This window comes from Triticum urartu, chromosome 3A (genome assembly GCF_056163025.1).
Source record: "Triticum urartu cultivar PI428250 chromosome 3A, HENAU_Tu73, whole genome shotgun sequence".
Lineage (NCBI taxonomy): Eukaryota > Viridiplantae > Streptophyta > Magnoliopsida > Poales > Poaceae > Triticum > Triticum urartu.
In genome coordinates, this window is record NC_141875.1 from 40,662,548 (window position 1) to 40,684,015 (window position 21,468).

Sequence of the window (21,468 nt, forward strand, 5' to 3'; positions counted from 1 at the left end):
ATAATCCTTCCCCTAATCCTCTACGTAACCCGCTGCTTGCTTTCCAAATCGGGAGATTCCAGCTATAGCAACGCCCCCTTATCACTATCAAAAATAATCTCTTTCTTTGCCGTAGTAACTAGTAACAGAGAAAAATCCTGGTGAGTTGCCAACATGCTTTTGCTATGCGAAGGGACATCAACGTTGACTGATGTTGCTGTTGTCCTCAGCATCCGTAAATTTATATTGGATGAATTCCATGGACGATCATTTTGGTAGCCTTTTTGAGCATGCATCCTTTGCTGATGGTAATGCAGATGGGAGAGAGCTAAATTCATTGAGAAGGAGCAATACTCGATGAGATTACCATATTATGTGACCAATAACATTTTTGAGATCGATGATACATCATCCATCTTGTTGGCGCGACTTGTTATTCTTTTGCAGGTCATGTCTTAAACAAAACCATAAATTGAACAAATGAACCGCCCGAGTTTCTTATTCCTTCACTTGTAACAGACATGATCCTAGTTTAACAAAGGTTGCTAAAGTTAAAAAAACAAACGAACTATAGATTGAAACAAAACATATGGATATATGCATGAACCCGGCCCGTTAGCACTGCCTAGCTCGCCTCCTCCGAAATGGGCCAGCCCGCCTAGCGCTTCGGGGAGGAGGAGGAGGAGCTCGCTGGCCGGCATCTCCCGATGACTTGGCGTCGCCAAACCCTACATCGCAAGAGGTCAAAAAACCCCGGGGCTTAAACAAACCCTTCCTTCCAGCCGCCGCCACTATATGCTTATCTGCCTCCGACGAGGCCTCTCCCTCCTCCGGCAGCGCCAGCCCCGGCTCCCGCCCCGCCTCCTCCTCCACCTCTCCGCCGAGCCCATGGGGGACCCGGCCGTCGCGCCGGACGCGCCCTACCTGGAGGCGGTGACGCAGAAGCGGATCCGCATCTTCGAGGAGATCCAGGCCCGGCAGGCCCTCGAGCGCCTCAACATCGGCGGCGACCCCATCAGGTTTGCATCCCTTCCCGCCATCTGCTCGCGTGTTCGTTTCCTTTCCTGCACACATGTGACTAGCGGGGAGCCGAGGACCCGGGCTCGAGTCTCCGCTCCCCCGCGGCGTGTTTCTTCCTTCTATAAAAACATGGCCTCGTTTTTTATTTGTATATATGTATAATTAGCGCATATGTTCAATAGGGAGTGGTTGAGCCGGAAACTAACCGTGTAGCCGCATGATGGCAGAATTCGATTTGTTATTAGGCGCATGCGTTCTCTGCTACGAATTTCAGATCATCTTCGCAAGTAGTCTACTTATTATCTGCTACTCCACACAATTTTGTTGGGAGTTGTGAATTCAAGTGCACACGCTGTCGTCCTGCTTTGGACCATGTAATTGTTACGTGTTTCGCTTGTATAATAATAATGTTGGTTCCTGCTTGCAATACCATGCAGAGTAACTTTGCCTGATGGTGCGATAAAGGAAGGCAAGAAGTGGATATCGACCCCGATGGATATCGCCTCGGGGATATCAACTGGGCTGGCCGCTAGCTGCCTGATAGCGCAGGTGAATGGTGTGCTCTGGGACATGACGAGGCCATTGGAAGGCGACTGTGACTTGAAGCTGTTCAAGTTCGACAGCAACGAAGGGCGTGACACGTTCTGGCACTCGAGTGCTCATATTCTTGGAGAGGTGAGTCAGACCGTCCTGGATATCTATCTCTGAGCGTGATTTTCCTTCGCGGCCAAATTGTGTGGTAGCTGCATAGCCTTCTATTTTTCTTTCTCAGGTCTCTGTTATAATTCATTCTCAATTCATCTTTTTTCTAATCGAAGAGGATGTTTGTTTGCAGTCTATCGAGAGGGTGTATGGCTGCAAGTTGTGCATTGGACCTTGTACTACAAGAGGAGAGGTATGGGATCACTCAAGTTTTGGGGTTGGGGCATGAGAATACGCTAGTCCTATTTTTTCAGTGTTCTAATGACTTGACACTTTGCCTGTTAAGGGTTTTTACTACGACGCCCACTACAAGGACTTGACACTGAATGATACACACTTTGGTCTCATTGACAAGCAAGCTAAAAAGGCTGTTGCGGTATGCTATCATATTTTACTTAATTCTTTTTTACTCAAGTTTTTGCCTACCCTTAATTTGTGCCCACTGCCGAACAATGTACCTTTTTCAAACTAGTGTCTTATCTCTGTGACATAACTAAACTCCTTCTTTAACAAGCGCTTTCCAACTCAACTTGATGCAGGAGAAGCAACCATTTGAACGCATTGAAGTCTCCAGAGCAGAAGCTCTTGAAGTTTTTGCGGAAAATGAATTTAAGGCAACCTTCATCATACATATCTCCCTTCCTTTGATCTTTTATATCTAAATATCAAAGGGCTTCCTATGTCACCTCGAGATGTCATGTTCGTTTTCTTGAATATGTTTAACCATACGTTCAGGTTGAAATAATTAACGAATTGCCCGAGGACAAGACCATTACAGTATACAGATGTGGTCCTTTGGTCGACCTTTGCCGTGGCCCGCACATCCCAAATACTTCCTTTGTTAAAGCTTTCGCTTGCCTCAAGGTATTTTTCTTCTTTGGTTATCCATTGAACTCCCAAGTTCTCTTGATGATATTAGATACTTAAGTTTGATGTGTGAATATAGGCTTCAGCATCATACTGGAGAGGAAAAGCAGACCGTGAAAGCCTGCAGAGAGTATATGGAATCTCTTTCCCTGATTCTAAACGTCTCAAGGTAATTTTAGTATCTTTGATGATTTGGAAACTGGGAAATTGTGTACGCACAAGGATATGTCATGCAATTTTCACAGAATATGTTCGTTTAGTTTTTAGTTAGCATCTTTCTTCCCTTTTAACATGCATTGCGGTGGCTTGATTTGCACAACACTGCTACATCAGCTGTGCACAACTTTCCTATATCCCTGTGAAGGCATATGCCTTTTTATTGGTTACTTCAAACAAGTTTCTTGTATTAATAAAAGGTGTTTTTACACTCTTGCTCTTAATTGGTTCCCTCTCGATGGTTTTACCCTTAGTTTTCGAGTGTGCACAGTTTTGGTGCTGTTACAGAAATACCCTTCCGTGCGGTTTCCGTCTAGTCAGAGGCGTTTGACCGTGACTGCGCTGTGTTTAGGACTGTTTTGCCCCTCTGTGCTGAGTCACTAACAGATGGGCCTGGTGTGGAGAAGGAAAAAAAAAGTATCCTGCCATGAATGCCCAGTGCCACCCTCCTCGGCGCACTGGCTGCTCTCATTACCACCCTTTATTAGCCCTGCTGCTGACAACAAATTCACATTCCCAAATCTTCCTTCTCTCAAACCCTAGCTCTGCATACCTCTGCCCGGCCTGCGGCCATGGTCCGCTGTCAAACACTTAGTCCTTCCCCTGGGCGAGCCAGTCATCTGCATCTCTATGTGTGGTGATCCTTAGCTAGTTTGTTCAGAGTGTGTGAGTGTGGCGTGTGTGTTTGGTGTCTGTTGGAGGTGTGGGTGTTTTGTCCCCCTCTCTGTACTTTTCTTTCATCTTAATGAGATGATCAGTAGCTCGCTTGTGTGTTGTAGAAAAAAAAACTGGTTAGATAATGAAGGTTGCAGTCCTGAATTTTAATTTTAGTCATACTTCTAATTCTTTTGATTTTCAAATCATAAACAACCTATTCTGTTTTTCATACAAGTTTTGCTTTTATAATCTGCAGGAATATCAACATATGATAGAGGAAGCTAAGAAACGCGATCATAGGTTATTGGGGCAGTCCCAGAAACTCTTCTTTTTCCATCCACTTAGGTACCTTCGCATTTTTCCTATCTGATCTTGTTCCTTTTCATATCTTTATTTTCTAGATCTTTACTCACCGGCTTGCTGTTAGATAGCTCTTTGACAAAACTTTGCAACTATGCAGCCCAGGTAGCTGCTTCTTCCTTCCAAATGGCGCTATAATATATAACAAATTGATGGATTTTTTGCGCAAGGAGTATAGAGAGAGAGGCTACCAAGAGGTTGGTTTTAATTCGTACTCCCTCCGTCCCAAATTATAAGAGCGTTTTTGACAAAAACGCTCTTATATTTTGGGACGGAGGGAGTAGTAATTATCCTAGATCATCGATAGTTGAACTATGCCTTTTGTTTTTCTATTCCTTATGTGTGTTTATTTAGGTTCTGAGTCCAAATATTTACAACATGCAACTTTGGGAAACCTCTGGACATGCTGCAAACTATAAGGACAACATGTTTGTTTTTGAGGTAAGCACATTTGCAGATACTAAAGGAAAATCATAAGCGTGATGATCTAGATTATATGGGTGTCGTGGTCTGACCTTTATGGGTGCTTGTTTTTTCTTGTGCAGATCGAGAAACAAGAATTTGGCCTTAAGCCAATGAATTGTCCTGGCCATTGCCTAATGTTTGGACACGAGGTTCGATCGTATAGAGGTAAATCCTCTCTTTCTGTTTAGATTCCTTAATGATATCTTGGTCAAGTTAAAAATGCAGTTATCCTGCATGGTTAAAAATAAAATGCAAGGTATTAAAACTAGGTCTAGTAGGCCATACATACTAGGTATCCTCACTGGTTATTAGAAAAGCTGCGTGCTAGGGCGAGTGCAATGATTACACACTGAGCTGCTTCAAGGTGGCGCAACCTATATAGTGACCAGTACTGGTTTCTTAGTTTCAGTACCTTGCAAAATTGCAATGGTGGTGGTCATAAAGGTTATTCCTTTCTGAAATATTGTTCCTGTAAGATTATCTATTTTATTGGTACTGTTAGTTGCGCACTTATTATCTAGCAGTTAGTGCTTTATCTCATTGTCATTTTGGTGAACTGTTCTTTAATGCGAAATCTCATGATATTCAATTGCCTGCAGCAACTAATTCACCCAAAACCTCAAAGTGATTGAGAAAAGTTGGCACTATGGGTATGTTCAGTTTGACAAGCTTGCCGTACAAAATATTGGTATTTGGCCAATGTTTTGGTTGCCCATGAGTTGGCCAGTGTTAGCAAAAAAAAGAACTAGAGTTGGCAAAGAGGCATTGGCATGGCTACGCAACCAATCCAAACAAATATTTGTAAAAAAAATGCTGGATTTTGCCCTGCATAATATGCTGTTGTAGGCATGAGATGAGGGATCGATGTAGGTTACAAGAATTTTGAGAAAACTTTGTTGGCCGGGCCTTGAATTCAAGGTCTCTTGGCTCTGATACCATATTGAGTTGCATGCACCAACCAGTTCACCCAAAAGTTTGAACTGATAGAGTTAGGCGGGCATCGTATTGACACAGTGCGCAACAATCCAGAATTTTAGGTGTGCATCTAAGCCTTATTTGGGTAGAAGAACCTGGGCCCAAGATTACAAAGATTGATTAGTTTTGCGTCCAATGTCCAATAAATGTCAAGTACTCAAATCAAGCAAACCTCCGCATTCACAATTTGAAGTATTAGAGGGAATTAATTGGGCTTCTCTAATACTCTTAGTTGGAATTCTGTCTGCTGCTGTAAGGTGGATTTGATCAGTTGCGCTAATTCTAGCAAATTTGTTTAATGAAATGCTGCAGAGTTGCCTCTCCGCATGGCTGATTTTGGAGTTCTGCACAGAAATGAACTTAGTGGTGCACTTACAGGTTTGACACGTGTCAGAAGATTCCAACAGGTAAAGTCTAATGTGATTCCATGAGTCTTTAGTTTCCAAGATAAAAAGAAGTTACTATTTCTGATTAGCTCCATACTTAGATCATCGTTTTGTTTTATGTTCCTTTCAGGACGATGCCCATATTTTTTGCACGGAGAGCCAAGTAAGTTTGTGATACATAGATTATCCCTTTTTGATGCTACTGGAATTATATTATGCTTCATTGTAAACATTTTTGCTGCATGATTACACAAATTCAGCCTCTCTGTGTGTGTATGTGTGTTGTAAGGGTTCTTACCCCTTCTTTTTCTTCTTAATACAATGATGATAAGCATCTCTCCTGCGAATTTGAGATTTTTTTTACACAAATTCATGCTGTGTTATATTTCCAGCAGGTTTCAATATTTTCACATCCCACAGAAAGTAGTTTTATTGTAGTTTGGATTAGTTTAGCTCTTGAGCTGGTTTGTGAGTTTGTGTTATTGCACACCTATTTAAGTTATTTCGTTGGTGCAGATCAAGGATGAAGTTCGGTCTTGCTTGGAGTTCATTGATTATGTTTATAAAATATTTGGGTTTGAATATGAGCTGGAGTTATCAACGGTAATTGTAATCTTATCCTTTTATGTACTGATAACATCTGCAGCAATTTCTAATACATATTTGACAATTCTCATGAAATGGTGATGCTGAAAGGTTGCAACTTTACTGTACTGAATGAACTAAAATTATAAAATACTCCCTCTGTCCCAAAATAAGTGATGCGGTTTTAATTCAAATTGAACTAAAAGCACGTCACTTATTTTGGGACGGAGGGAGTACATTTTAGTAGACATCCTTGTTTGATTGCTTCCTTCTTTTTAGCACATATTTGGTAACCACGATTGAAGTTGAATCATAACATCATGCATATATATTGACAGTATTAATATGGCACTTTATCATTATTTTAATATTTTCCCTTATGAACGTACTGAAAATCTTAGTAATGATGCATCGCGGTATTCATAGTCACATTTCTCCTGTTATTATGTTTGTGGAATATATTTGTGGGTCAGTTATAGGTTGATGAACCGCTGGCCTGGTTAACGAAATGCCTATCGATCTCTCTTTTGGCATTCTAGGCTTCTAACACTAGTCAGTTGATGCCATGTCATCCTTTCTCTGTGGGACTGTGCACATTTTCCTATCTTTGGTGTGTACAGTAATATGTAATCAATTCTCAGCATGTTGAAGAATACATATGAACATGTGATGATAGAGAGCAAAATGGCTACTCCCAACTATTCATCTTGTTCCACTAGCGTATCCTACTCCCTCCCTTTGGAAATAACTGACGCAGTTTTAGTTCATAATTAGTTGATCCCCACTATTTCAATTCTCTTAACATGCAACTATGCCAACTCACCATGTCACCATGCATGCCCCACTAACTTTATTTCTCTCGACATGCAACTATGCCAACTCACTGTGTCACCATGCATGAAAATGACCCACCTTAACAAGGACCATGCATGCTACTCATATTCAATAAACATTCTACAATTCTATAATAATCAAATATAACAAATTATATGTACTTCAGTTTCAGTTTCCATATTGCTAATCCAAATTATATGTACTTTAGTTTCAGTATCCTACTCCCTCCCTTTGGAAATAACTGACGCAGTTTTAGTTCATAAGTAGTTGATCCCCACTAACTCAATTCTCTTAACATGCAACTATGCCAACTCACCATGTCACCATGCATGCCCCACTAACTTTATTTCTCTCGACATGCAACTATGCCAACTCACTGTGTCACATGCATGAAAATGACCCACCTTAACAAGGACCATGCATGCTACTCATATTCAATAAACATTCTACAATTCTATAATAATCAAATATAACAAATTATATGTACTTTAGTTTCAGTTTCCATATTGCTAATCCAAATACTAAAGTTCCATACTGCCAAATCTCATAGAAATAACTGCATAAACCTATCTCTGGGCTCTCCCTGTTAACATATGCACTACATAATACTCCATCTAATATATAGTATGAATGTTTACTTTTTCAGAGACCAGAGAAGTATTTAGGTGACATTGAGACCTGGAACAAAGCAGAGCAACAACTGACAGAAGCATTGAATGAGTTTGGGAAGCCATGGAAGGTACCTTTGCGGAGCTGTTTTACCCATAATTTTCCCATCACCCATTGCTGCTAGATGTGCATTTATAGCATCTAGTACTTCCAAGGAAATTTATGGCTTAGTTGCATCTAAGCTTAGGCAAAGTGTGACTTGCCACCAAGGAGTGGCTAACAAAATCCACACAAGTGGGCAATATTCTGGAAAAGGTTATATGCCACATGGACTGTGTGAACAATTAAGTGTGGCAAGCCACAGTTGTGGTGCAAACCAAGAACAAACGTAAGACAGGGAAGTGTGTCCAGGAACCAAACGGGGTGGATACCAGATATCTGTTTTTGCATTATATTTCAGAGTGATATCTGATACCTGTAGAAAGAATGTGAAAAACAACTCAAGGTCATTTACAGAAAGAACAGCAAAATATAAGCAGAATACAAAAGGTTCACTTACTGGGGTATTTTCTTGCAACCTCAAGTTACGAATGCTAATATTGAATTTTATCTTTAATTTGTCTTGTGACTGATCCGGTTTGTATCAGCAGTAGCGTATTTACCAGTGTTGTGGTTGCATTGAAAGAAACTTGCATGCCTGGCTGTTTGTTAAGCCATGATTCTGTCAATTCTTACTTAGATATCCATGTGCAGATAAATGAAGCAGATGGTGCTTTCTATGGCCCGAAAATAGATATTGGTGTGTTTGATGCCCTCAAGAGGAAATTTCAGTGTGCAACTCTACAGGTTCGCTTTTATGTTATGTTGACATCAACTATAGAGAATATAATTGTCTTCTATTTAACCCTTGTCTGTTGCAGCTCGATTTTCAGCTGCCACTTCGCTTCAAGTTGACTTATTCTGCAGAGGATGAAGCCAAGCTTGAGAGGCCTGTAATGATACACAGGGCAATACTAGGATCAGTTGAAAGGATGTTTGCCATTCTTTTGGAGCACTATAACGGTAAATGGCCGTTGTGGTTAAGCCCCCGACAAGCCATTGTTTGCTGTGTATCTGCCAATTCACTAACATATGCAAAAGAGGTAAATTGTCCTTGTATCTGAGAATTGATTAACTTCAGAGCTCTTCTCTATGCTGACTAATAATTGATATCTCCTACCTGACTGTTTTTCACTTGGTGGACCTTAGCAATTTAATGGTGTCTTTGTAGGTCCTTTTGTGCTGATCTGTTAGGCAGTTTTTTCTTTTCCTTTTGAATTCAGTTGCTATGTTCATGAACTTTGAATTGGCCAGTGCATTCTTGGCATGTTTGATTCTGTTATATAACGTGTTTCATTATGATAATGCCGCTTACCTCGGGGGGGGGGGGGGGGGGGCTCTGTTGTGGTACATGTTGTGTTGTGTGCTATACACAACCTTCATTTTAACCTGTCTGCCATGCTCATCTCTATTGGCTCTCTGCAGTACGGACGAATTGAACCATGTGATTTTGCATGCTTACCATTACGTGTTCTAGGACAATTTTCCATCGGAACTCTTGCAGACGTGCATCACCAGTGGTGTTGTTTCACTCCGCCCCATTGAAGACCACCTTAAAACCTGCTGTTGTTGGTTATAGACCTAGTCCAGAATGGGTACATTTCGTGTTTATAATGACCAGCGATAGGGCACTTGCCGTCTACTGTCCGCCCCCTCGGCTCGCCCCAGGCGTGGTAGAGAGGCTCTGTGGTTCATTGGAACTTTTGTTTATTGACCTGTTTAAAACAAGTACATGCTAGTCCTTTATGTACAACAGCTAACTTGATCCATAAGTTGGGTCACTACAAAAACTCCTGACCGAGTTACAACTCTATCTTCCTCCCTTAATTGGATTCTATGTAATTTAAGGACGATTCATATCCAACATGGACACTTAAACTCTTTCTACTTTTTCCTACACCATTCCTAATATGCATGTGCAAACCTACCCAGGCTTGCCGCATGGCTGCTGCATATAGGACTTGAAGCCCATACAGTTGTTGGTGTTGCTTGTCTGGAACAGTCCAAAATGCATTAGTCCATGTTGAGGATAAACTGCCATAGTTACTTCTTGTTGGTGCATAATGCTTTTGGCTGGAAGCTCTGTTTCGTTCCCTCAGCTTTTGAGTTGTCTGTTGAAGCCTTAACTTTTAAAAATTCCAGTTTTTTTTTATTATCTTTAGGTCATGATTCTAGATTTGGATAAAAGTGTTCTGATATCACTACAATGTAGGCTAAAGAATCTGCCAGTTGGACAGAGATTCAATGTTTAGTTGTAGACCCAGCTCACTAGGTTATATCAGTGTCTCATATTCAAAATCTGAGTTTGATCCTGTCTCAGAAGGAACACTAGCTATATGCTTAACACATACAAGCCGAATCAAAACTACTTTTCATGGCACATTACAGGAGGTTATTATATCCAAAGCTGTGAGCTTCTTATGGGCCTTTGGAAAAGTTATTTATTTGAGCTTTGTTTGCAGTGTGCCTTTACTCAATTGGATTGTCTCTACTGTGTTCTTATTGTTTAATTTAATGTTGATCTATGTCTTGATTGATGTAAAACATAAGCATACTATTAGAAGCTTATGTGGTCTTTGTTTAAATTAGGCTCTATTGTCGATTAGTATATTCCAAAGACATTGGATGTACTAGTATTGGAACTATATTAATCATAACATAAATATTTTACAGTCTAGTCAATGTTCTCCGGGAAAACGTGATTTCACAATGTATGTAAATTTGGACGTGTTTACATTACAATAGGACACAAAATGACTAATCGATTTGCTTCTCATTCTCAGGTTCATGCTCAGATACGCGCAGCTGGTTTTCATGTTGACATTGACATGACTGATAGAACAATTCAAAAGAAGGTAATCAGATCTTGACTTTTAGTGCACTTTCTTACCTTCTGTTGTAGTATGTGCTTATTTTGTTTGTCTGAACTTTCTGAATGGAAAATATGGATTATTTGCAGCGTTGTGGTATACACTAATTTGATTGTTGGACTGAATGTACTGTATCGTTTTCTCCTTTTCACGCATCTAATATAGTTCAACTAGCAAAATACCTGTGCTTTGCTGCGGATATAGTATAGGTATACTTTATCGATCATATTAAGTTACCACCAACTCCCATTTAAATACCACTGTATTATATATAGTAAAGTAAATATTGGTGGGTTGTACATGTACCTCACAATTTTCTGAAAAAACTCCCAGCGAAACATATGAATTCACAGATGTTGAGAATATAGTAAACACATTTATGTGCAAAGATAACACCTCTGCATCTTTTTAAAATTATTACTCCCTCTGAATCAAATTTTGTTGTTGTTATTATTATTATTATTGAAGTGCGCAAGTACACAACTGAAATATCACAAAATTTGCATCCTTCAAATCATCATTGCAGGTGCGGGAGGCTCAGTTAGCCCAATTCAACTATATTCTAGTCGTCGGCGCAAAAGAGGCAGAGTCTGGAAAGGTTTGACTTCTCCCACCCTCGTAAAAAAGGGCCATTGCAGATTAAACCTAGCATATCTGTTTTATTTGTTGGGAAACCTTGAAAGGTTAGGCTAATATAATCAGCTATTTTATTTTATGAATCCATCTCACTATAGCATGGAATATCTATTACTAGTATTAGCAAGGGTTAATTTGTATCTATAATCTCCCCTGCCGCCGTTATTGGTAATTTTAGGAATTCCAGTCAGCATGCATGGACCGATGCATTAGGTGCTTGTTTATTTATTGAAGTACACATGTGTATTCTGTGAATTGTAAATCATGTACCAGGCCACGTTTGACTGCGGTTTTACTGTTGGAAGACTAAAACTGACCATACAGTTTACATCAGCAATCATTTGTTGTAGTTCATCTGCTTGCCTGATTTTGCCTGCCCTCGTACTGATTTAGCGCACTGATAATGGTTCCATATGAAATGCTGAATTATCTTAATGATCTGTACTGTTGCAGGTCTCTCTGAGGGTAAGAGACAGGGCAGATCTATCCACAGAGACCATTGCTGACGTCATCGCACGTTTTAACGATGAAGTTGCGTCTTTCCAGTGATTTTTAAGTCGCTTCATCTTCTTTTGTTAAGACATCTACTGCACAACCCACATTGTAATTTGGTGAAGTGAGGTGAATGAAAATCGTGGTACTATTGTTCATGTTGTCACATGTACGTTAACTGCCATTTATCAATTTCGAGGGCCTATTTGATTTGAAGGATCTTCATAGAATTGTTCAGGGATTTAGAATACTTGGGAGGTTTGCTTATGTTTTGTTAGAATAGTAGGATTTAGAAAACTTGGCGTGAAGATCCTTTGTCCGCGGGGCACTTGGATCTACCTGCTCCCTGCTCTAGGGCGATGGAACTTTTGGCCAGCTCAGGACCATCCCTTTGGTTCTGGAAATATAGGTTGATTGAAGGCCTTTGCTCCTCTCTGGCCAAAGTTGGGGTGATCGCTAGGCAATCAAGAATGGGGCAGAAAGGTCTGGGGGATAAAAGATATGTCGACATCTAGCCTCTTGTCTTGCTGATGGAAGAAGGGTGCTACAATGCGCTTTAGGGATGCTATCCATAAAGTGAATTGAGATGTCCGTTCATGTTCAACCGAACAAAATCTCTTGCCATGAACCTTGAATGGGAGCTACTTGGCCAGCTCGGTGTAATCAAGGGACAAAGATGTTTTCGGCGACGTATTGTGTTCGGAGATGCCAGGATGAAATGTCTCCATGCTTTGTTTGCAATCAGGATGAGGACAATATCGAACACATCAGCCAGCAATGTGGGGGCCCTCCCGCCATAGAGTTGCCATAGAGTTGGTGGTGCTCATTTTAGCGAATGTGATGCAGCAACACTCGGTGACGGAGTTGGTGGTGCTCATTTCGTCGAATGCGATGATTGGAGAAAGGCCGGTGCCGGTGGGTTTGATAGTTTCCGGAGAAGTTAGTTTTACGACTAATTTCTGAAGATTGAGGCCCTGAGCTAGCGCGAGCGCCTCATACGAAACTTCCTTTCCTGCTTGTATAGGGCGTCCAAAAAAAATGTGGATTTTCTTTGTACACATAATTCTCACTAAATTTGAATATACATATTTTTTTCTTCTGTTGTAATGCACGGACATAAATATTAGATTCTTGTAATTTTTTTATGATATTTGAACTATTCTACTTTTTTGTGGGATATTTGAATTATTCTCAATCAGTATTATCTTTGACTTACATAATCAGATTTAGTGAATCTAATGCAGTCCAACTTTACTTGTCTTGCTGATGGATGATTGGAGAAAGGCCAGTGCCGGTGGCTTATTCTTCAGGCGGCGGTTGCTGTTCTGGTGCGCTGGTCCTATGAGTTTTAGCACGACGACTTTTTGACTGTCAGTACAACAAGTTGTGCCTGGCTCTGGCGATGGAGGGGCGATGACGGCAACGCGTCTTCGACTTGTTTCAGTGCTTATAGTTGTCTCTGGTCTATGAATCTGGATGTAATTTTTATTATTTATGGTGTTCGTTGTACTGCCATGATTGAAAATGAATGGATTTGAAGTTTTCTAAAAAAAAAGAGAGAGGTCCTACGGACATGAAAATGAACTCGTTTTTTTTTCACAAAGAAAACTGAACAGGAAAAAAAAATCAGGCGTGGCTAACTCGACCGAGTCGCTACAGTAGTCGAGCGGGCCGGCCCGCTCGGTCGATCTGTGCTTAAGAAGGGCACTTTTCTTTTTTCGGGTGAAGCAAGGGCAACTTGACCTTGACGCAGAGAGCTCCCTCCTGTTCCCCCGTGCCGGCGGCCGCCGCAACGCCAGAGGAGAGAACAACGCCGGCGCGGCCCCCCTAGTGCAGCCGCCGACCCGTCCCGTTCTCCGGCCGTCTCCCATAGGCGGCAGCTTCTTGGCCCTCGCGCGCCTCCGCTGCCGCTGCCGCTTCCTCTCCGCTCCGCCTCAGGTTCGTCCCGACACCCATAGTCAAAATGATCTTGCTTTCGGCTGTCGTATCCGTATGAGCGTGGACCGGCCAGCAGGTGATATGCTACCGAGTCACTGCGGGAGCTGGCGAATCATTCTCATTTATACTAGCAAGAGATTTGGCGATTTGTTTGAGAGCAGACTCGAGGGAGGGAGCTGGCGAATCATTCTCATTTACCTGTTACTTTTCTTAAAAATCTGAAGACCTGTGTTTTCTGTGTTCCCAGCTGATGGACATGTCTGGTCCAAGATGGAAGAAGGGCAAAGACGGCAAGGATTTCGCAGCTCTGGCAGCAGCCCAACCCATGTCAAGCATTGTTGCCAAGCTCCAGTCTTCACTGAAAGGATCAAAGCTCGTGGCGACTTTATCTAGCAGGGGCGGGGATGTGGTTCTTGGCGTGAACCCGCAGGAAGCCGCGCTTCTGAACCGCGCCGCCTTTGGCCGGGCACTGGAAAATGCCGGGGCCGAGAAACAGTGGTTCCAGCTCGGCGCTGAGGAGGTCTTCTACCTTTGCCATGCTTTGGGGTGCATCGTGGTTGAGTCAGCGGGCAAGGATGTGATGAGCGAAGGGGAGCTGTGGGATCACTTATGCTCCGCATCAGAGTCGTTTCCTGAGATGTACAAGGCATACTCGCATCTCAGGTCGAAGAACTGGGTGGTGCGGTCAGGTTTGCAGTATGGTACGGATTTCGTCGCTTACCGTCATCACCCCGCGCTCGTCCACTCGGAGTTTGCTGTGGTTGTGGTTCCGGAAGGATCGGGGTTCGGCGGTAGGTGTGGCCGCCTGAAGGTGTGGTCTGATCTACTGTGCGCGCTCCGAGCTTCTGGCAGTGTGGCCAAGACGCTGCTGGTTGTGACAATCTCCAGCAATGTCTGTGAACTGAGATCCCCAGATTGTTTGGAACAGCTGGTTGTTCATGAAAGAACTATTACAAGGTGGATAGCCCAGCAGTGCCGTGAGCAGCGATGTAAACCGTGCAGAGAAGAAGCATATACGGAAGAACAAGATCACGCAGGAGAAACTGTAGTGTTCAACTATTGGGGTCTAGTACTAGGTTTCGCAGTTCTTTCTAGCCTGCTTGTATACAAGCTGAGATTCCGACAATCAAGCTAAATATTTCTCTGTACTCCTATTGGTGATGTTTAACTTCTCATCTTATTGCAATCCTGTGCCGGTAGTCTTGTGCATTTTGGAAAGATTTCTAGAAATGGTGCATACATATATCCATAAAACTGTATCTGACCGCAGAGTGCATACATCATATTATGGTATGCTGTGGACTGGCCTTTTCTGCGCCTTTTCAAGGACTGTAGGACTAGAAACCTCTGAATGACCACCGCACTCCAGCCTATTGAAGAAAAGAGGTACATTAGGCACATTTTCTTCAAATATTGGCAGAGAGTTTTTCCTTACATAGTTTCAGTGTTTAGTTCTTGAATACATTCAGGTCGTAAGTATACACATCTAGTAAACATGAGAGTCGATATCTACTGTATTGAAGAACTGAAGGTACAATGTCTGTAGTAAAGCATGTATGACCATAGACAAAGGTGGCAACATGAACTCTGTAAATACACACATCATATCATATTGTTATTCTGTATATATATATATTCAACAATTTGATTGTCTCTGTCTCTGAATTGATAAATCATTAGATATCATTATGTGATCTTAAAGTGCAACAGTGGAAATAACAGCATGCACAATGGTAGCTATTCATTCTTTCTTCCTATTTTAGGCTCCCGCCTTTAGGTGTGCATTGGCTACTCTATCTGGTAATGCACTATGTGGTCCTTCCGTATACCACTCTCGAGGTACTTCTCATATAAGCTAGCTTCTCTATCATAGTTCACTGAAAGAACTGCTGTGTTCCTTGTCCCATAGAGCCCCTTTGCAAAAACAGCAACATGTGAAAAAATGTAAATAAATATAGCATTGCAGTATCAATGTAGGGTTCTGTACTAGAACATCTATGTGTTATTTTGGTGGTTAGTAGGCATATTTTTTCAGATAATTCAACTCTGAATGTACTTGTAAACTGCAATTAAGTCGAAGATTTTATGCTCACTTTGTCAGTTTGCACCTCGATGAAGATGGAGGTCAGACCGTGCTCCCAGTTGGGCTCACAACCGGTGTTTGGCAGCCTATCTTTATCAGCCCTCATAGTGTCAGTCATTAGTCTGTCAGCTATATCCTTTGCTTCAACTTCATCATCACCATGCTTCCTCATAAACTCCCTGAAGTTTTTACCGAGGCGAATTGCCTACAAGCAATATATGCAATGATGAAAAATTGTCTGCAATGCATGCCTTGGGCAGATTCTTATAGTATACTGAATAGTCCCTAAGACAGAGTGGCTTGCAATCATGTTCATGTGCTATCTACTCCTGTCTTGCTGCTTGTACATGCAGTGCTATTAATAATTGAGTTAAATGCACTGCCCTCTATAACTAGGGAAGTACTTGAAATGGCTTTCATGTTGCTTTCTCACATCTTTTCCAGCTCAAAAGTCTCCTTTTGGATTCTTAGTGCAGTACAAGTAAAATCAACAAAGGACACCTCATTGGACATTCAACATTTTTAGCTTGCTACTGATGTTCTTCCAGTATTTTATCAAATAACAACATCATGTGCACTTATATATCCGTGGCACTCTGGGAATTCAATCAATTTGTAAGGTGGTGTCCATTGGACATGGAGTAGTTCTGTTACCTTCTGCCAAGGGCTGTCTAGCCTTGTACTGGACAACATATGGAGTCCTGGTGAGACGAGCTGAATCGTTGCAGGGCTGCCCCTTTGGCCGGTTTGACACGTAGACCATGGCATTCCTAGTTAGATCAGCTAGTATAAGGTTGAATCCATTCTACTCACCAGCTTCATTTTTACACTTCAGTTGCAACCTCCAGTGGGCTCTTGTTGCCCTGTACAATACAGATTCTGTGGATCATGCTCATGCTCTCTATTTCATTCAACACACATCCTATGGATAATCCTGTGCATGCTTTTGTTTTTGAGGGGGCGATGGCAGTTTAGCAGATGTAAGAGGAGCAACTAAAAATGTTTTAAAAGGTACAGTTTTGGTTTCTAAAAATGGGAATGTATGTCTTTGTCTTCATGTAAGCAATCTCTGTACCAATCACCATCAGAACTCAGAACAATGGAATAAACACTAGACAGATAGCGACTTACAACATGGACATAGAAAATGATTCTGATAGGATATCATAGTACTAGAAAACGCCAACTTCGTCTGTACAAGAAATGAAACATATCTTTCTTATCATGTGCATATCTCCTACATTGACAACCACCAACTTGAGTTTTGATTTACCTGCAGGAACCTGAGGGCAGGTCTCCCCTAGTGCAGGCGCTGGGCATCACATCAGGGCGCGAGCGCATTGGTCAGGAAGGCAAGTCTGCCATCTTTGGTGCTCCCTATCCATGTTCCTCCACCAAGTACACTTTGTAGGCCTGCAGTTCATGAAGAACAGCAGATGAACATATAACATTGTAGTTCTGCAACTAGAATTTCAATTTCCAATGTGGCGGAGTGAAGAAAGTGAGCAGTGCCTTTGTATTTATAGGAAGAAGGCTGGAAGGGGAGAGAAAAGATCAGAAAAGGAGCAGACCCCAGAGAGACAGAGTGTCTTACATTATTGCCTGCAACCAGGTGCTCTGCAGTCTGTTATTTTTCCGTCAGAGAGTTCCATCCTGTTCACTTGCCAGTTTATGGCATTTCAGGTCCTGAGATACCCAAAAGGCCAATACATTGCTAGAAACATATGAATATCCCAAATTCGATGTGCCTACTGTATAAGTTGACTAAGTATGATCTATATGTGCTATGATTCCGATGGTACTGCTTTCCGTCATATTTTTTCCAGGAGCTATCCAAGCACCAGCCGTTCAGCAATTGATCAATCATGCTGCATGCATGGGAAGTAGAGTACTGTGACATATGCTCATGTGCTAATCATATCATTAAACCAATGTAACTGAGAATAGATAAGTATGGCAAAGTTAGATAGACAGAGTGATATCACAATATATTGCTCGAAAGTACCATTTGGGAGCACTCAGGCGTGTAAGAGCTAGCTTCTCCACAACATTTTTTCTCTGGGTGTTTTGACAATGCTGATATCTTTTCGTGAATATTCAAAGTCTGCGTATCTTTCATTGATGAAAGAAGTTGAAATGAGAACAAAGGGAGGGTACATCACATGGCACAACCATAAGATGGTGTAAACATGGTGCCCAGAGTAGAGAGACATGGGATGCTCAGGCCCGAACATAATCTACAACACATCAGTAAACTACCGTTGCCAAGAGAAACAACCCGAACGAAAACGATGTCCCAAATCTTGAAATCCAACAAGGCCATGCCACGAGCAATCAAGAGACACCTTCATGAAGGGGAATGACGCCGTGATGTCGTCGTCATCCAACCAAAGAAACCAGACCTGGGGTTTCCGCTAGTGATCAAAGAGAAGCACGGAGAAAGACTATGGTAGCGCGTCCAAGAAGGGGATGGCACCCGCAGGTGTTGCCGCTGGCAGTATCAACAAGCCGAGCAGAGATTTTGCCCTGGCCTATGTTCGAACAATCCCTAAGCTACCGGGACATGATCCAAAGACGAAGAATAGGCTGCATGCTGGGGCTGCCATTACCGGAAGGGAAGCTACGCCCGCCGTCGAAGGGTGAAAATAGGCGCCACCAGATGTGCGAGCACTGGATCGGGCAGAGGAGAGGCAAGACAAGGGGTGGCTATCGGGGTTCGTGAGGCGACGACGGGGATAGAGAGCCAGTACACAGGATGCGATCGCAGCAGACAACGTCGGTGAGACGGAATATGGAGACACAGATCTAGACCAACAAAGTCGGACCCGCCAAAACGCCGATGAGCCAAGAAGACAGAAATGATGGAACCTCCGGAGCACCAGGCCTGGAGTTGTTAAGGGAGAGAACTTGGACGAGCCATGGACGCTAGAGCACGTAGATCTAGGACCCACTGGAACCACAGCAACAATGACATGATATCCATATGCAGGCCGTTGCACCGTCAAAGATCATGAGATCCGCGCCACCACCAAGCATAAAAGTTGCAGGCTGCACTGTACTTTTGGTGGCACACCAGATCGCGTAGTGTATATCCTCGTAATCAGCCCATAATAAATTTCTTTTTAGGGCATTTGATCGTGTGCACCTTTCAATAGTACTCATGGTTTTGCTCTATTTGCTTTAGGAACAGTTGATGATGTCTGGATATCCTTGCGGGTCTGCAGTGGCGGAGCCAGCGCCCGGCGACCCTGGGCAGTTGCCCGGGCTCGCTAGGACGCGCCAACTACGATGGCCTCCTTAGATGAGGGAAAAATCGTCAACGCAATCGTGTTTTACCCGGCCAGCTGGGCTGGTTATGGCTCACGCCCTCTAACGTGGTGGTAGTGTTACTCAGATGGGAAGTAGGCCCACTGGCCTATTGGCCTAGCAAGCAGCCCGTTTCGCTGTTATTTACTCCAGAAGACTAGAAGGACATAAAAAAAAGGACTAGCAGGACCATGATTTTTTCTCAAAAAAAAAGGACAATGTGGTCCATCGCTCCACCTCGCCACGATCTGCCTGTTCGGCTGTTCGACAGACTTAAATTTTTTTTAACATAAGTACTCATGCAAGCGCTCATACATACATGCATACACTCACCTCTATGAACGCGCACGCACACACACCCTACTCCCTATGAACACCTTCAAGAGACTGAGCCGGCATATCATCTTGAATTTACGAAGTCACCGTAGGCGCCTCGTCATCGACGGGAACGTCTCCTTCCACTGAAAGCGCATTGCCGAAAATCCTGAAATAAATCCAAGAATAATGCGAGCATCAGGACTTGAACCCTGGTGGGCTGGGCATACCACTGTCACTAACCATCCAACCACAGGTTTATTTGTGGGTTGAAATTTGAGGTCAGAGCGTGGGGTGCTCGACAGACTTGGGGTTTAGATTTTGAGTACTTCGCTATAAATTAAATTTGTATGACTACTATATATGTTAACAATATCAGTTCATTATTTATGTAGAATGTGGTTTGGGATTTTGTACTATTTTATATGTTGCATATCTGAATGAAGGTTTTTTTACCGGTCAGAATTTTTAGAAACCGACCGGATATTTGGTCGGACCCAGAATTTTTAGTTACACACTCACATAGTGTGGAATAGAAGCCGCATGCATAATTTAACACGACATAGCTCCTAGCATGGTGGAAGTGTTTTCGACGTCACAAGATCGACTATGTCTTGCAGGCCTGATTTTTAATTTTAGTAGTGTTTAAAAAAAATTATGGCCACGGCGGGTTAGGGAGGACTGAAACCCGCTCATTAGAGAAAGGGTTGAAGGTGGAAGTGTTTGAACTCAAAATTCATTTAAATGCTTTCAAGTGAAAATGCTGAATTTTTGAGTTTTAAAAACGAAAACGGTTCTTCCAGTGCCTACTGGAATAAATCGGTATCAGGCAAAAAAAAACTTGATCCGAATACCCAATTTTAATTTTTATATTAGACACTTAGGATAAAACTTGCCCAGGCTTCACAAAATTTCTGGCTCCGCCCCTACAGGTCTGACACGCGGGATGGTTTCAAAAAAAGAGGCGTTGCACCACCTCGAGGAGGAGGGCATCCGGGCGGCTACACCGACCGAGGTGGCTATGTGTATCGGGGCGGTAACGTTGATCGAGGTGGCTATGTGGATCGGGCGGTTACGTTGACCGAGGTGGCTATGGAGATCGGGGCGGTTACATGAACCGCCACCGTGCATCACTTCCTTTCGACCCAGACTTTACATGAACCGCCGACCGGGCATCAGTATCATGAAAATCGTAGCCATGAAGAAGAGCATTATAACAGAGATGCCGGTTACCGAGACGAGCCTCTACACGAGCGCAACTTATTTGATCGCAATGGCCGAGAGGAAGAAAAACGTGAGGCGTCTGGCGGCCCGTCAGATCTTTCCATTGACGGCGGCTCCAAAAGCAAGAAACGCGCCCGCTCTCAGGTAAATCATTGGTACTTCTGCTATATTGATGCAGGATTTTTAATCAAAATATCCTTATTGCAACCCATGTACTCTTCACAGATTGATAGAGTTTAGCATATATGCGTACTTTTTTTTGAGCATCAATACAGACACAAGCGCTCATATACACGCGCATACACTCATTCCTATAAACGCACACACGCACACCCTATCCCTATGAGCACCTCCGAGAGACTGAGCCGGCATATCATCTTGAGATTTACGAAGTCACCGTAGGCGCCTCGTCGTCGACGGGAACGTCTCTTCCTACTGAAAGCGCATCGCCGGAAATCCTGAAATAAATTCAGGAATAATGCGAGCAACAGGATTTGTACCCTGGTGGGTTGAGGATACCACTGTCCACCTAACCATCTCAATCACAGGTTGGTTCGCACATATACGCGTACTAGTACTGTTTAATTTTGTGAGGAAAGCGTACTAATACTGTTTTTTTAGGAAAGCGTACTAGTACTGGTACCTTTTTCTTTTAAGCAGCAGGTATAATAGTATTCAGATCAATCAGTATGCGTCATGGGCCGTTTGGCCAGCCGTAATCTTTTCATTCAACTCAAGCCAATAGTCTAGAGTTTAGAGCATCTTCAGCCGTTGGTCCTCCCAAGGAGGCATAAAAATTGCCGCTGGGGACGAGCCGACGGTAGAATCAGCTCTGGGGGTGTTTATGCAT

The 21,468-nt window shown here is 42.7% G+C and overlaps 2 protein-coding genes and 1 pseudogene across 2 annotated transcripts; 2 read left to right on the forward strand and 1 right to left on the reverse strand.

Annotated features, from left to right (window-relative positions):
• The first annotated feature begins 700 nt into the window (after positions 1-700).
• Positions 701-11,964, forward strand: LOC125542601 (Threonyl-tRNA synthetase). Its single transcript, XM_048705688.2, has 20 exons — positions 701-998; positions 1,437-1,674; positions 1,835-1,894; positions 1,988-2,077; positions 2,241-2,315; positions 2,437-2,565; positions 2,648-2,737; positions 3,698-3,786; positions 3,902-3,998; positions 4,156-4,242; positions 4,347-4,431; positions 5,554-5,648; positions 5,758-5,790; positions 6,144-6,230; positions 7,693-7,785; positions 8,409-8,501; positions 8,576-8,797; positions 10,538-10,609; positions 11,151-11,222; positions 11,714-11,964. Exons 1-20 carry the CDS (start codon positions 775-777, stop codon positions 11,807-11,809), a joined length of 2,127 nt encoding a protein of 708 aa, XP_048561645.2. The 5' UTR covers positions 701-774; the 3' UTR covers positions 11,810-11,964.
• A 1,514-nt stretch (positions 11,965-13,478) lies between these two features.
• On the forward strand, positions 13,479-14,876 carry LOC125542602 (putative tRNA-splicing endonuclease subunit Sen2). The gene is made up of 2 exons (XM_048705689.2): positions 13,479-13,690; positions 13,938-14,876. The coding sequence occupies exon 2, from the start codon at positions 13,941-13,943 to the stop codon at positions 14,823-14,825; it is 885 nt and encodes a 294-aa protein (XP_048561646.2). The 5' UTR covers positions 13,479-13,690; positions 13,938-13,940; the 3' UTR covers positions 14,826-14,876.
• A 602-nt stretch (positions 14,877-15,478) lies between these two features.
• Positions 15,479-18,096, reverse strand: LOC125546576 (uncharacterized; annotated as a pseudogene).
• Between the last annotated feature and the right edge of the window lie 3,372 nt (positions 18,097-21,468).